Source organism: Urocitellus parryii, chromosome 12 (assembly GCF_045843805.1).
Source record: "Urocitellus parryii isolate mUroPar1 chromosome 12, mUroPar1.hap1, whole genome shotgun sequence".
NCBI lineage: Eukaryota > Metazoa > Chordata > Mammalia > Rodentia > Sciuridae > Urocitellus > Urocitellus parryii.
In genome coordinates, this window is record NC_135542.1 from 24,150,376 (window position 1) to 24,166,884 (window position 16,509).

General features: G+C 30.9%; 1 protein-coding gene across 1 annotated transcript in view; it reads right to left on the reverse strand.

Moving 5' to 3' along the window:
- LOC113178322 (uncharacterized) overlaps positions 1 to 16,509 on the reverse strand; it is a 51,993-nt gene that overhangs the window by 5,850 nt on the left and 29,634 nt on the right. The window contains exon 2 of the mRNA XM_077791727.1: positions 4,485 to 4,579. Coding sequence (XP_077647853.1) covers positions 4,485 to 4,579 — 95 coding nt within the window. The remainder of the gene's footprint in view (positions 1 to 4,484; positions 4,580 to 16,509) is intronic.

Sequence of the window (16,509 nt, forward strand, 5' to 3'; positions counted from 1 at the left end):
TTGCAATAAAATATTCTTCACAACAGAAATCATATAAAATTTGAAAGCTCTTGTGGAAAAGAAAAATATATACAAATATATATTTTATTATATTTTCATTGTTTTATGTAAAACATTTCATTCTACAATAGAATGTGGAAAACTAAAGCATAAAAATTATCATAAATATTTGCTAATTAGTATAAATTAGTAAAGCAGGTGTGACATCAATAACAAATCATGGCAACACATGTAAAGAAATTGATTGTTTTAGAAAATCAATAAATTCAGATTAAAATGTAGTGCAAACTAAGTACTTTATTTTTTTTCATTAATTTTCCTTTAGTTATACATGAGAGTAGAATGTATCTTCATATATCATACATTCATAAATTATAACAATCTATTCTTTTGGTGGTAAATCATGTGGAGTTACACTGGTTGTATATTCATTTAAGAATATAAGAATGTAATTTCCAATTTATTCTACTGTTTTTAAGCAGTTAAATACTTACAAAGTAATGACAAAATAAACATCAAGGATAAAAAAATTGAAAAAAGTAAATTATCACCATTAAAATGTATGAGCTACACATTAAGGCATATTTTAATAGTAGAAAAAAAATATAAGAAATCAACAAAACTTGAAAACTATAGAAGTATTTCCTCATCACTAATTTCAATATCAATAAACAATTTTGAAAAAAAAACTAATCAAAACACAATATGACAAACAAGATTAAACTTAAAAATATGTTAACTATGTCAGATTTAAATCTACAAAAATTCTCTTTAGATATAAGGTCACAAAAAGATTAAAAACAAAAGGATAAAACAAATATTACATTCAAAATTGTTGATAATATTTATAAAAATAAGAGACAAAGTAGAATATTATATAAAAATAAATATGCCAAATCCTTAGAATACAATAATATGGAATATGTTTGTAACTCAAATAATGTTTTTCATCTACAGAAAGAAAAGACAAAATTCAACATCATAGAAAGCAAAAACATAATAATAGGAGACATCAATCCCCAATTAATGCAAAGAATAAAAAATAGAATTGCATTATTACCAAAGGAATAAAAAAAAAAAACTTCAAATAACATTAAAAACCATTTTGGTTTACAGAGGCAATATTCTCTGTAGTCTCTCGAATATTATTCCAAAGAAATCAGGTTAAACGCACAAAACAAATGTTAACAGATATTACAATATTGAAGTTGCATTCTAACATAACATAATAAGACAGAAATCAAAAGCAAAAGTGATATTTTAAATTTATGAATATGAGTTTAAAGCTAAATTCAGCAATTAAGCAAGGCCCTAAGCAACTTATCTAGACAATGTAACAAAATCATATATAAAACAGCTGCCAGCCAGGCGTGATAACACACACTTTTAATTCAAGAAGCTTGGGAGTCTGAGACAGCAGGATTGTGAGCTCAAATCCAGCCTCATCAAAACAAGGTGGTAAGCAACTGAAGGAGACCATGTTTCTAAATAAAATACAAAATGGGGCTTGGGATGTAGCTCAGTGGGCAAGTGCCCCTAAAGTCAATCCCCAGTAACCTTCCCAAAAAAGGGGTGTAGATGTGGCTCAGAGGGTAAACACCTCTGTTACAGAAAAAAAGCCTAAAGCACCCAAAGTAATCTATGAAGTCCATGTAATACCAATCAAAAAATAAATATTATTTTTGCATGTACAAAATAAGTTATTTGAACAATTCAATGGAATATCCTGGGTACATACATAACTACACATATTAAAATAAAAAAAATGTTTCCTTATATAAATACAATAAAAGTTACAATATTCAATAGAGCATTTTAACTTGAGGTTAAATGAGGAAGACATGAGTAATAAAACTTAAAGCACATCAATTAGCCCTCAACTTGATGGTCAAATCAAAATATATTTACAGATCTATTATCATTAAAACAACATTCAACAGAGACCAATGTGGCAAACCAATCAAATTACATTTCACATGACTACATGTAGGGAACTTGAAATGAAATATGAAAACTTTTAAAATTTTACAAAGATAAGAAATTGTGTAATATTTACAATGTTCAACTTTTAAGATAGCATATTAAGTGAAATAGTAATACCAATTAAAAAAACAAATACCAGGTAACTCTATGTATGAGAGATATCTACTGTAGCCAAATATAGACACCAAAAAGAATGGCATCAGGGATGAAAAGGTGAGACATAGAATCACTTGTTAGGAGGAAAAATAAACTTACTTTTTATGTGATACACACATTCTAGAAAAAAAATCTTACAAAATTTAAATCTTACCAATTTATATGAATACTACTGAGCAGTAAATTCAAAATATATAAGACAGTAAGTTCAGGAAAGTTATACAGTATACAGTTTTTATCAAAATTAAAAATTTGACAAATACATAAAAGATAAACAGAATTGGAAACATCTTTATGGTAATTTTAAAATACTAAAGTCTTACTCCTAGACAAAAACAGATTCATATAGAGAGAGATAATGAATATGCCATTAATTCTAGCAACTTGGAAGAAAGGCTGAGGCATGGAAATAGAATTTCAGCTTCAGCCACTTAGCATGAGTCTATTGGAAACTAAAAGTCAAAAGGGCATGATGATGTATCTCAGTATTATAAGAGTTCAATCCACTGTGTGTGGTTGTGTGTGTATGTATAAATATATAAACTTAAATAAATTATATGATTAAGCACAAGAACTGAGTATAAACAATCAATGTACTATATAAAATAATATATAAAAAGGGTTAATATTTATACATGTGAAAAAAATCATAGAAAACTTGATTGAAAATTGGAACATGGTTCACGTGCAGTTTAACTTCAACTAATATTTTCCTAAAGTGATAAATCATGATAATTTCTGTTCAATTATAACATATAGGTATAGAAATAAAAACAATATCACGGATGTGAGAAAACCTAATGAACAACACTGAAGCTCTCTATAGAGTGAAACTCAAAAAAAAAAAAAAAAAGAATTAGAAAAATGTAACCCACAAAATTCTGGATAATTGTATTACAATAGAAATATTTCTTTTTACTTTTTTGTAGTGATAGGTGGACAGAATGCATTTATTATATCTGTTCATTCTTATGTAGTGCTAAGGATCAAACACAGTACCAGACACATGTGAGGAAAGCCCTCTGCCACTAAACTACAGCCCCAGCCCTGAAAATTCTTCTTTAAACCACATTGATCAGCTATACTTACATAACCATTAGGAGCAGGGATTATGAAATACAGCTATTTATTACATGGCAGAAAAATAATAAAAAAAAATACATGTGCAATGTCAAGGTGCTATGTCAATTCCCTGCTTGAAAATGCTCTTCACTAGAGTGTTATCAGCCTCAAATATGATCTCTGGCACACAGCTCCTGGGAATAAAAGAACTCTCTTTATAGATAAGCACAATGTTTCACTGAGCCTAAAACTATGTATGTAACAGTAAGTTTATACAATGGACTTTCTTGAGAGCTACACAAAACTCCTAAAATTGCACATTACTACTTAGTATATAACTGAGGAATAAGGTGCATAATGTTGCTAAGTTGGTAATCTGCCTAGTAATAAAATGAACAATATGTAGTAGTGATGCCAATGAACTAAATTAACCTATTGATATGAGGCAGCTTGGCCTCCTTGCCATTATCCCACCTTTCCTGCCTCTTGACTCTGTCTTTTTCTTTTTAAACAATGCTTTGTGTATTTGAATGTAGGGAGATCACTGGAGAACAAAAAGGAGCTTAAATAATTCATATGCATGATAAACATAGAGCATGCAATGCTCTTTAATTATTGCAACAGAAATAAACCTAGGTTTGAAAAAAATAATTTGTGTCAGATTTTAGCTTATCAATTAACATTTTTAAATGTGAATTCCTCTTTGACATTTGAACCTCTTATCTGTATTCTTTGCTTCATTGATTTCTACCCACTTTGATATATGTCTGCTGTCAATTTTCTCTTCAAATTCCAAGGTTATTTCTTTGGGGGAAAGAAAGGTGACCAAGGATAACTTACAGAGAGCAAGATGTTTTTGATGGAAAATGGAGTATGTCACATTTTGTTATTTTCTTGATAACTACAGAAGGCTTTTTAATATTTTCTTCCATAGAAAAAAATAAAGAGAAAACACCCTTAAGGTTCTACACAATTATTTTCCAAATCATTTTTTCAGACAAAAACACTAAAATACTTTGAAACCATTTTTATTCTCTACATTGTGAGCACTAATTAGAAATGATAAGTTAAAGATAAAGAAAAATATTTAACACTTTCTTTTCTACAAAAACAAATGCCTAATCTTTGTCCTAAAAAACAAGAAACTAAAACTTTTTTATGCAAAATAGAAGCTGGCATAAGATACTCTATACAGTTAAAAAATTAAGTATTGGTTTTGAATTAGAAGTTCTGAATAAAATTTAGGCTCACCAATAAAGAGTAGGTGTCTACAGATCTCTAACATCACATCTCCATATAAAGTCTGCTGAGAAGGGTCCAGGCATTTCCATTCCTCCTCTGAAAAATCAATGACCACATCCCATAATGTCAATGGTTCCTGAAGCAAAAATGAATAAATACACATCACATAAACCATATGATTTATGACACAGTATTTAACTTCACAAAAATTTTAATGAGTTAAAAGAGGTGGTTTTCACATATGGTAGTGATGTCAACCTTTCAATAAAATACTTTTTTTATGGTGCTGGGGATTGAACCCAGGGCCTTGTGCACGAAAGGGAAGCACTCTACCAACTGAGCTATAATCCCAGTGCCAATAATTTGTTATAAGCAGTAAAATTGGTGGATAAATTTGGTATAATGAAACCCAGGGAGCAGCGCATGAGAAGCAAAACACTGAAGCAAAAAAGTGAAAAAAATCCAACATAATTCCAAAGGATAAATAATAGTTGCAATTAGTTATTGAATATTCAAAAGAAGAACAACAAACAAAGCAATGATACTTGAGACATACACAGTGAAAATATAAGTAATAACTATACTTATACAACAGTGGTCACCTTAGCGTGTTGAAGACATAAGAGATCACTAAAGACACACCCAAACTTTCAACAGTCCACATATTTATTTGAATGGTTATCTCCAAAGTTGTCTATCTTCTCATTATTTAAAAATACCATAAATCTATACTATCTTAAAAAAATATTTTTACTTCTGCAGACCACAATATCACACTTCTAAAATGATAAAATTTTTAACTATCAAACTATTACAAAACACTTAGGTACTTGGGTCAACTTGAACTACATGGAACAAAGTTATATAACAAAAAATAAAAATTAAAAAAAAAATTAAGTGAACAGACTGTTAATCTCTCAGTTCATAAGGAAACTGACACATCAGGTTTAACATTCCCAGATTTGTAAAACCACTCTGTGAATCTGTATCCTCACCTGGCTCATTTCAAAGTAGAAAGTGAGAGAATACTAAGCAATTAAGAACAAAAATTCTGAAAGGTTCTGGCACCCTAAATGCCCCGCTGACTACATAGAAATACATCTTTTTTCAGGGTCTCACTTATCACTAGTGAACCAACACATACATGAAGTTAGTTTAACATTCTATGTGATGTCTTTCTTCTGAAACAGCATTATTTTTTTTTTTTAATTAGAGAGTTAACCCAGGAGCTCTCTACCCCTGAAATGCATTTCAAGAAGTTTTTATATTTTTTTTAATTGTGATAAATGGGCTTACAAAGTTGCTTAGGGTCTCTATATTACGGAGATTGGACTCAAATTTACTTTCTTCCTATCTCATTTTTCCACATCACTGTGATTACAGGTGTGAGCCACGACTTCTGACTCTGCAACCACTTTTGATACTAAATGTGCAAACAACAACCAATATTTCAACAATTAGTAGTCTCATAATTCAATTCTGATAACATCTAGTACATATCCCACAAGGCTGGTGTTATGCCTATAAAATTTTCCTAAATGAAGTGCCAGTTTCAAGTCCCAGAATAGAATAATATTTATATTTATGATTCATTTCCTATAAATTAGGGGTCTCTACATCTACACAAACAAGTTACTTATTCTGATAAAAAAGAACACACTTATGTATACCCGCTTCTTATAAATTATGTAAATAGGGAGGTTGACAATTGAAACCTTGCATAGAATATAAAAAATGACAGAGAAAAATGGGACACTTTATAGGCCATTTTAGGAAATAACTGGTTGAAGATATTACCTCCAATTTTTCTGTTCTACTACAGAAGAGCTCCCTTCCAAATATGATTTAGAAGATCCTCACTATTTTAAATATGATGGTTTAGAAACTCAATCAGAATATTCACATTCTTCTCCATAAAAAATTAATTGAACACTTTTATATTCAGGGGTAAGAACAAAATATTTGTTTAAAAAAAAGTGAATCTTAAGTCTCTCCTTTATGTGAAACCCTTAGAATATTAAGCCATCTCATGTCAGCCCAAAACAACATACACACAATTTTCTTAAAATTCCTAAGTATTTGTTGGCTTCAGGGTAAAGGAATCTTCATCTGGAATTTTGATTTATTTTTTGGTAAGGGGGCATTCTACAACTGAGATATATTCTAGGCCTGCTATTTATTTATTTATTTATTTATGTTTTTTTGAGACAGTGTCTCACTAAGTTGCTACACTAAGCTTCAGGTTTGATCTTTCTTTCTCAACCTCCAGGTTATTTTGATTACTGGCATGGCCTAATATGCCCAGAATTTTATTAATTTTATAACCCTAACCTCCTTTGGTCCATTTTACTTTCACCTTATTTATTTGCGCTATTTCTTCTAAAAAAAAAAAAAAAAACCTTGACAGCATAAGATTTTGGATGCATCCATATCTTATGTTTGATGACCCTGAAGTATTGCAATGTAGATTTAGAAAAACAAAAGCTGCTTATTACCTATCTCTGAATTTTCCTAACCTGACATTCTAGAAATAGCTCTACAGCAAGGAATATTATAGCCATAAATACAACTAAGATCTTACTTAACCTTCAATGATGTTCTTTTACAGGCTCAAAAAATTACCTTAGTTTGAATACAATTTGATTTGACATTTAACTCTATCTTTTCTCTTTGCAAACTTTTTTTAAACCTTTCAAATATTAGTGATAAATTACATTTTATATGTAATAAAAATATTAGAATAAGTGAGAGATTCTCAAACCATATGGTATTTACTTAAATATTTAGTTACCACCTCAAACATGGGGCATTACATTATATCTTCCAATTAGCATATAGTGAGTTTTTCCTTGAAGACATCTGCACAAACACAGTAGGATTTTTTTTTTTTTTTAAATCCTTGCTACAGTTTATTATCCTTTCAAATTCTGGCACCTTATAAAAAAATCTTCCCTAGATGAGTATGAAAATGGAAGTCAAAAGTCATATGTGCCTTTCTTTTAAGTTACAAAATCAATGGATCAGAGCAGCAATATATTTCTGCGGAGCTGAACCTCATAACATTTGGGGAAAATAATATTAATATTTCAATATTTGATGTTTACTTGAATCCTATAAATGATATTTCTGTAATCTCTAGAGTATCTAGAGTATTCATCTAGTTCAACAAGGTACTCCATTTCCTGACCACAAGGTACTCTGTAGGAAGAAAGGATTACACCCAGTTTGGTATTCTCTAGGTAATTCAACATGGGAGCTGTGGGTACCATGGGTTAGCTTCATGTAATTTTTACACCATGGCCACTCAAAGACATGGCAGATACTCAAGAGACATCATACTAATGTTTATTAAGGGGACCCAAAACTTGCTATCTATGCTTATGAAAGACAAATAAACAAAAGGTTCAAAGATGTTTTTAATTTTAATACTAAAGATTAAACTCAGCAGTGTCTACACACTGAGCAACATCCCCCTACCCTTTTTATTTTTTAGTCTCAATATATTGATCCTCTTGCTTCAGCCTACTAAAATACTGAGACTATGAACATGCATCTTCACATACAGCATTAGGTACCAATACTTTTTAAAGAGTTTCATGTTTTAACCCCATGTTTCATGTAGAAGTACAACCATACACATACACACTCACTCACTTTTAAAAATTCCATCCAAAACCAAGGAAAAGATGAATTAAAACTATGTGCTATTTGAAATGTTCCACGGAACCATACTTCATAATATAGTGAATTAGCTGACAAAAGATGACATTTAGGAAAATCATGCTTACCACACATTTGGAAAATGCACTTTAAAAATTGGGTTCCACCTGGTAAGGAAAAAGAAACTGAGAATTCCTTGGACCACAGCTCCTCCCAAATATGAATTATTTACATGAGTCAAAATTCTCATGTCCTGATCCTGTCTATAACATCCACTCTGAAGAGGTGTAGTCAAGAAAACACAGAGTTACTTTCAGGCCAGGAAGAGGTCACCAATCTGGAACAGGACAAAAAGTAGAATCCTCACTGTCAACCCCATTCTTAGGGCCAGAGGTGGCAGTATATTGAGCTTTACCAAACTTAGAGTAGGGTTAAAAGATTACAAAGGTGACCTCAGGAAAGCCAAGGTTCTCAAAATTACTTCAGACTACTTTTACTCAACCCCTTTCTTCTGCTTCATAATGTCGAGCCCTGCAGACTTATCATTTTTAAAAATACTCAAGGGCCTGTGGTGGTGGCTCTGGTAGACTCTTGCCTAGCATGCATGAGGCAATGGGTATGCAAAATGCACTCAGCTCTTGTTCAGGAATTTTGGTGCAGCTAGAGTTTAGAAAAAGTAGATAATCTTCTATAACATCATGCATAGTCTAAAAAATAAAATGATAAATATGTATAACTGAGCTTTTAGATGCCATAAGTAAAACAAATAAATAATTATAATAATAAATGTCTATAAATTCTTATAATTTATGTTACAACAAATAATTTGTACTATACAATAATTTAAGATATAAAATAATTTAAAATTTTTATTACATAAAATTATGATTATAATTTCTAGAAAAATTATTTATATTTTAACCCAATATTATTCATAATTTTATTATTCTAATAGAGAAATAATGAAAATTGTTAGCTAACTACATGTGTTTTTCATTAAACTTTCAAATCTCACACTTCCTTCCACTTCTAATATTTCTCAAGGTAGACCAGCCATATTCCACGAACTCATTAGCCACATATGGCAAGTGGCTGCGATATCAAAAGTATATATTAAGTGCTGTGGTTTCCTACACTGCAAAAAATTGAATGACTGAAACCCTCCTTTCTTATCAGAGTTAAGAAAACATGTTTTCCTTAACAATATTTCTCCTTTAAACCAAATGAGAAAGAAATAATATTTTTAGACTCAGGAAGCTGCGATGAGAGTTGCCTAAAGCCTGCCATTCTTTCAAAAAGATAACTGTTATAGTAGCTGTTCATATATTAAAGAGCAAACAACTGATGATGCAAATCCAGGGGGAAGTGTCCTCATATATCTTCATGTCTGTATATACTTTTTAGTTGTGAACAAAAAGATTATATATTTTTTAATTTTTCCATTGGGCCTTCATCCTAGTGATCCAGCTGTGGTTGTCTGGCTTATCTTTTGTTGGAGAGTATGCTGTGAATTAAAGTACTAATAACATTTTCATGTCTATATGCATTTTGGCATTACTCAAAATTATTTTACAGATCTTTTACATTAAATCAAGAAAAATAAATTCAGTGCTTCTTCCATGCCTAAATCTATGCAGTTAATTTGAAATTATTATGTCTTGAATTCTGGCTTCCTGTTTCTATTAAATGTATTTTAAGCTATCAAGTATTACAAACTACCAGAAAACTTACTAATTCATGATTCAAATGAACAGTTTTTGAGTAAGCCAAAATTATATTGATTATCTGAGCTATTCTGATTTCAGCAGAAATTTTACATGTGTATGCTCCACTATTTGACATGGTTACCCTGTTCCTGGAAGAGAGATGACTGTCCATTTTGGTCTTTTCATTCTCATCCACATGGTCTCTTCTCCTTTATAATCCTAATATGAGCTTCTTCTTCTTCTTAAGATGATGAAGTTTACAAAGATAAAAGCTGGAAGAATTCAACATACTTTAGGTCTAAGCACAATACCAGTAGGTTTCCATATTCACCCTCTTCTACTGGATATAATATAATAGCCATACTTTTTATTCACATATTGGCAAAGATATACTACCTCTTGATAAGGAGAGCTATAACACAGAATTGCCAATTTGCTGGGATACAGGGGAGTATATGGAACTGGAGATATTTTTGCATTGTATACTCTTTTTTTTTTCTTTTCTTTTAGAGAATATTTGTATGTCTATTGTAAATTAATACAATTTTACAATACCACAGGTAGTAAGAGGCTATTCAGGTTTTCAACTCAGAATCACAACTGTCTGTCTCAAAAACTCAAAGATTTTTCTAGATTATATAATCATGCTACATTTCTATGGCTCTTAATATATTTCAATTGATAATGCTTGCCTTGAATGCAAAAGACTCTGGGATAAATTCCCAGCACCAAAAAAACAAAAATAAATAAATAAAACTTTTCGAGGATTATATGAACTAAAAAATTACACCTCTGCTATAGAAGCACATTTTTAGCTTCATATCTTTAACTACTTTTTACTATTCAAATACTTTCAAGAACACTCAAGTATTTTTTTAACAGGGTATAATTTGGGTAAATCAATTTGGACTATGTTTTGAAAATTAAGCTAAATGATTAATTTTTATTTCTCACCATGATATAATAGTAAAAATGTGCATAACATACAATATATCTTCAACGTAGTTTATTTATTTTTTTTGTATTCGTAGTCTATTGTAATTTTGAACCTAGTCTAAACCTAGACATTCTTTTTATGAAATAGTTTCTTGATATGAAAGCAAGGGAACAAGATAAATCTACTGAAAAAAATACTTCCTCACCAGTTTGTGTAAATACCTCAAAATTTAAGAAAATCATCCTTATGTTTTTTTCAACATGGCAAATCTGTTTACTATAAACCCCCACATGAAAGGGTGAAGTGGACAAATCCACACAGCACACAAGGAAAACACAGAGACTTAAAGCATTTTCAACTGGAAACCAGTGGTTTCCAATTCTGTCTTAAGTGTACAGGCACTTGAAGGGCTCTTTAATTTTAAAAAGAAAAAATGCATTAAAATAATGTAATCCATAACCCTGGATTTCATATGCCTGTAGAAAAACCCACCCATCAGTGTTCTTGAAAGATTGGAAAAAAAAATTACCATGTATAATAAAACTAATAAACACTACTTTAAATTAACATCTTTTAAAAAATGAGTTGCAAAGACACATAAGATATATACTCATGAATTTAGCTAGACAATTTTTCAGTTTTTTGTTTTGTTTTGTTTTTAGCTATGAAAAGGACTTGCGATAATCAACTAACAAATAGAAAAAATCGTATTTTAAATAAAAATTCTGGAGATTCTTGTTGATATGGTACTGGTATTACAGCTTTATATTTGAAGTGAGTAAGCACATTATGGCAGGAACACATGGCATAAAATTGCACCAGGTGTCAACAATTTGTTCCAAATACATACTCTACCAAGAACTAAAGAATTCCCAATAGGCGTTACCTTCTAATGTTTTGACTAAATAAAACAACCCTAGGAACAGACTTCTAATACATGGACCATTATGAGGCAGTTATTTAAACCACAGAACTTGTATTGTATTATTGATGTCCTTTGCATACACTGATCTTTGAGAGTCATTTTTCCCCATTCAACTCAGTTAAAAATTACTGGTAATACACCAGGCACAGGACACAGTTATAAGTGTTTTGATTATGAAACACATCATTTTATCAAAGAATTTAATAGGAGACAATTATTAAAGAAAATTTCTTAAGCCATGGGTTGTGTTGCATGCCAATAATTGTACAATGAAGGTGTCTGGTACTGCTGGATTGCAAGTTCAATGACAGGCTTGGTAACATAGTAAGGTGTCATTTATGGATGCACTTCAAATTGTTCATTTAAACATTCAAGAACATTTGAGTTTTCTCTTATATTGAACCATTAGGACTAGTGGGGCCATCCATAATTTTAAATAAATAATTATTCCATTCAGCTTATTCTTTCCTAGTATTTCAATGACACTATATTTTATTTTTACTGGTTGCTATGAAAATCATAATTTCCATATTATCATTTCAACTTAATTAGAGTCAATATTATATCTGTTTACTAAATACAAACTAAAAACCTTACCACTGACTGTTTATTTTCTTGAACCCTTTGTGCAATTACTATAAATGTTAATGTACACATTGTATATCCCAAAATACACCATATAATTTTTGTACAAAAAATCATAGATTATTATAAAACAAAGATAAACAAGTATCAATCATAAGACTAATAATGTATGCTATCCATGGTGGTACACACCTATAATTCCAGTGACTTGAAACGATGAGGCAGGAAGATCACAAGGACAAATATTGCCTTGTTACTTAGCAAGGCTCTAAGTCATTCAGCAAAATGCTATCTCTAATAAAAATATTAAAAAGGTGTAGGAGCTTGGGATGCAGCTCAGTGCTTAAGTGTACCTAGGTTCAATCAATGGTACCAAAATAAGGATTTCTAATATATTATAAAAAATTAGGCTGTATGGTAAAACTAACAGGATATATTATTCTTTGTACTGATTGTTGTATGTTCTACAAGATACTTTGCTCTCAGCTTTCTAAAGTTTTTAGGAAAGTCAATTCAAGAATTCCAAAATCACTAAACATTACACAATAAGGAGTATAGAGATCCTTTAATACCCCTGGTGAAAACTCTAAAACACATTAGAGATGAAAAACAGTTCTATGTGACCATTGTGAATTTAAGTCTTCATTCTCAAAATTGTATTTACACAATAAAAACACACTTTAGATAACATTCAGCCAGAAATTCACCACATAATACACATTAATCAGAAGCCCAAGTGCATATGCTTTGTTGACTTTTTCATTTTCTCTAAAGTATCCTATTTTTACACACTTCATTTATGAGGACCTTGAAAATATCTACTTTTTAAGTTCTGTCATTACTCATTTGAGGAAAGAACAGAATTAATATAGCAAGAGATAAAAAGATCTTACTTTCACCATATTAAAAACATTGGTGAGCATCTCACAAACCTACAATTCAGAAACAAACAAACAAACAAACAAAAAAACAAGACCACTGAAGAGACACAAATACATCCACTCAGAGAAAGAAGGAAACATGAAACAGTAAATTTCCTGTTCTCACTTAAGTAGATGACAGAAGCAATAAAGAATTCCTCCAATCTTTAAAAATAAAAACAAATATTTTCAGAAAGTTTGTCAGAATCAGCCCTACACATGAACACTGCAAAATATAAAATATATTCAAAAGTATTTTATAACAAAATACTTTATAAAGAATAAGTAGTGAGAAGTTTTATAAAACATAGAGTACTTCCTAAAGTCACATCTACAGTAAGCAGAAGTTAAGAAATTAAAGGAAAAAAGTTTAAATACTGAAAATTTTGAAGAATTTGCTTTACCAAGCTGTTGTTTCTGTTTCTGAAAATATGATAGGCACCTTTCAATTATAATTTGCAAATATATGCACAACCTGAACAACAACTATTTATATTTCATACCACTTTAGCATCATTCTGTTTGGTCACATCATCAATTAAACTTGCAAAAAATCCCTAGATTCTCATTGCTCCCAAAGGAAATAATCACAAATATAACAGTTTAAAATAATAGAAACTCATTCTTTTATAGACATGGATGTTTTTATTATCACAACAGAGGATTAATATCAAAGTATTAACAAAGCCACACTCTTCTCACAAACTCTGGAAGAGAATCATTTTAGCTACTAATGGCTATTGGTCTCTTTTCTGTGGTTACGTTTCCCTTCTTTTTTGTAGTGATGCAGCCTTCAAAAGAGTAAAGAGAGACAAACTCTCTGTAACTATATCTATCTATCTATCTAAATATTTGTAACCACAGAAAAGATACCAGTAGCCATTAGAAGCTAAAATGATTTTAGAAAGATAGATATACATATGGATAGATATAGATATAGATAACAGAGTGTGAGAGAGAGCACATGATGCTGTCACAGTAAGTTATGACATTCAAACTTCATAGAATCCGAGAACTGTAGAAATATAGAATGCAGATGCTGCATTGAGTTATTTTATTCTTGCAGAGAATAATTGAAAGAATCACACAAAAGGATATTTTATGCACAGTGGATGAAAAAAGAGAGGGAACACAGAGCCAGGAGAATGTAGCAAAAACAGGTTAATTATGCACAAAAGTGAGTGTAATGGGTAAAAAATGTGACATTATACACTGTCTTTAGATGCAGAGCAGAGGACAGAGCCATGTCCAGACTGCCGGTCTTATTTGTTTTTCTTGGAACCCTGGAAACTCTCTCAATCCCATGGGGCATTGGATTATTCCAACTAATACTCTGTTCATACTTTCTGCCTGTCCTTGATCATCCTCTTACAATAAGCATGCATGGTACTTATTTGAAAACTGGTAAAGGAGAAACTACATCAGTGAGCTCTTTTACTTAATTTCTAAAAACTTTCCTTGTATATTTCCATGGATTTATGTACCTAAAGGGCATTTTTTAATATTTATTTTAGAATGAGGAACACTCAGTGATCAAAGCTAAAATATAAATTGGGAGAAAATACTTGCAAAGTACATATGTAGCAAAAAAATGATATGACAGAATGAAAGTGGAGTTATATTTGTGAAAAAAAGACATACCAAAAGAGTATGTTACAGAAAAAAAAAAATTCTAAATCCACTTAATGAAAGAAGAAATATTCAACCATCACATAAATTTTCAAAAAAAAAGAGTATAAATCACTACAACTGAGACAAATTAACACTAAAGCAAATTCACTATTGCATACCAATCAGGAAGGAAAACATGAAAAAGAAGGGGAAAAAAAGATTGAAATTACAAACATGCTAATTTATTAGATTTGTCAAATCCTTTTCTTTGCCATGTAAAAATTTAGAGCCTTGTGGAAAAATTGGTTTGGTACTGCCTAAATAGGTGAACATTAATGAGTCATCAGTTCTATTCTTGGGCAACAAAATATTCTGAATGTTTAAACAGGTAATTACCACTGCAGTTTTCATCATGAAAATAGATTGCATCTACCGTGACCTTCTACATTCCAGATTCCCTAAGTCAAGGCCCTGGTTACCAAGATTCCCATAAGCCTATGCCTAGTACCACAACAATGTCAGAGTAAAGCATAAGGAATGTGGCAGGGTTGAGAATCAAGGATCTGAACCTAGACACAATGGAAGAAAATGCAAACTAGAGAGAGTAGAAGAAAAAGTGGTGAGTGAGTAAAAGAATGGATCTGAGGAGGAAGAAGAAGCTGTGAACTGTGTATTAGATGAGAAAAACATTCATCCCAAGTGAGAGAAAACAAGACATACTGTGGCAGCACAATATTTACCCCAGTGGCCTCATATTTAGAAATTCCTAAAAACTAGAACTTAAAGATGTAATAGTGTAATCAAACAAGTATGCAACACATCTGGCTTCCTGCCCCTACCAGAGATGTCACACTCTTTTTCTTTAAGACTACTAATTTCTTCCTCTCCACGCACTGCTCATCCAACTTAAATCTGTTGTTGCTCCACTTCTGGACCTGTTCCATTTAAGCTCCCTCAGATTGTCTCCAGTAACTCATACCTATTTTTTTTCTTTTTCTTTAAACAATCCCACCAAATCCTTATACTCTTGTAATGTCTCATACCTGAACTCTTAATGCGCCATCCCTGACATTTTGAGCTACCCCTCTTTTTTCTGACTCCTGAATCACCCTCCAATTAGTTCCACCAACAAAGCTTTAAGCATATTTGGTGTAAGATTGTTTTTCCTACACAATGCATTACATATTTTACTCATCTTTTATATAATTAAATAAATAAATGGTCCCACTCCTGTATATATTAATTATTTTAAAGAATAATACATTAAAAAAACAAGTTGGAATGGAAAAGTTGAAGTTACCACTAGGGTGACTGGAGGGTATATTGAAAGTAATAGGACATGAAGCTCTTCTCTGTAGCATCATTAATGTTCTATTTCTTAATAGAAATAGTAGTTACAAGTAGGTTCCACTTTTAATAATTCATTGATCTGTAGAGTTTTGGTGCAGTTTAAGTACTTGCATCACTAAATAAGATCAAATTATTTCACAAAAGGTGGTGGGGAAGAGACTAAAAAAGGGCACTAGAAAATACTTTGGTGTAATGAATGAATTAATTCATTATTGAGCTGAAATGTGGTAAAGTGCTTGCCTCACATGCATAAGTCCTTGGGTTCTATTACCAGGACCAAAGAAAAAAAATTTGTAAACTTTTTGAAAATTTGTTAATTTGTAAATGTTTTTGGAAATTAGACACATTTTGAAAAATATGTCTAAGTTATGG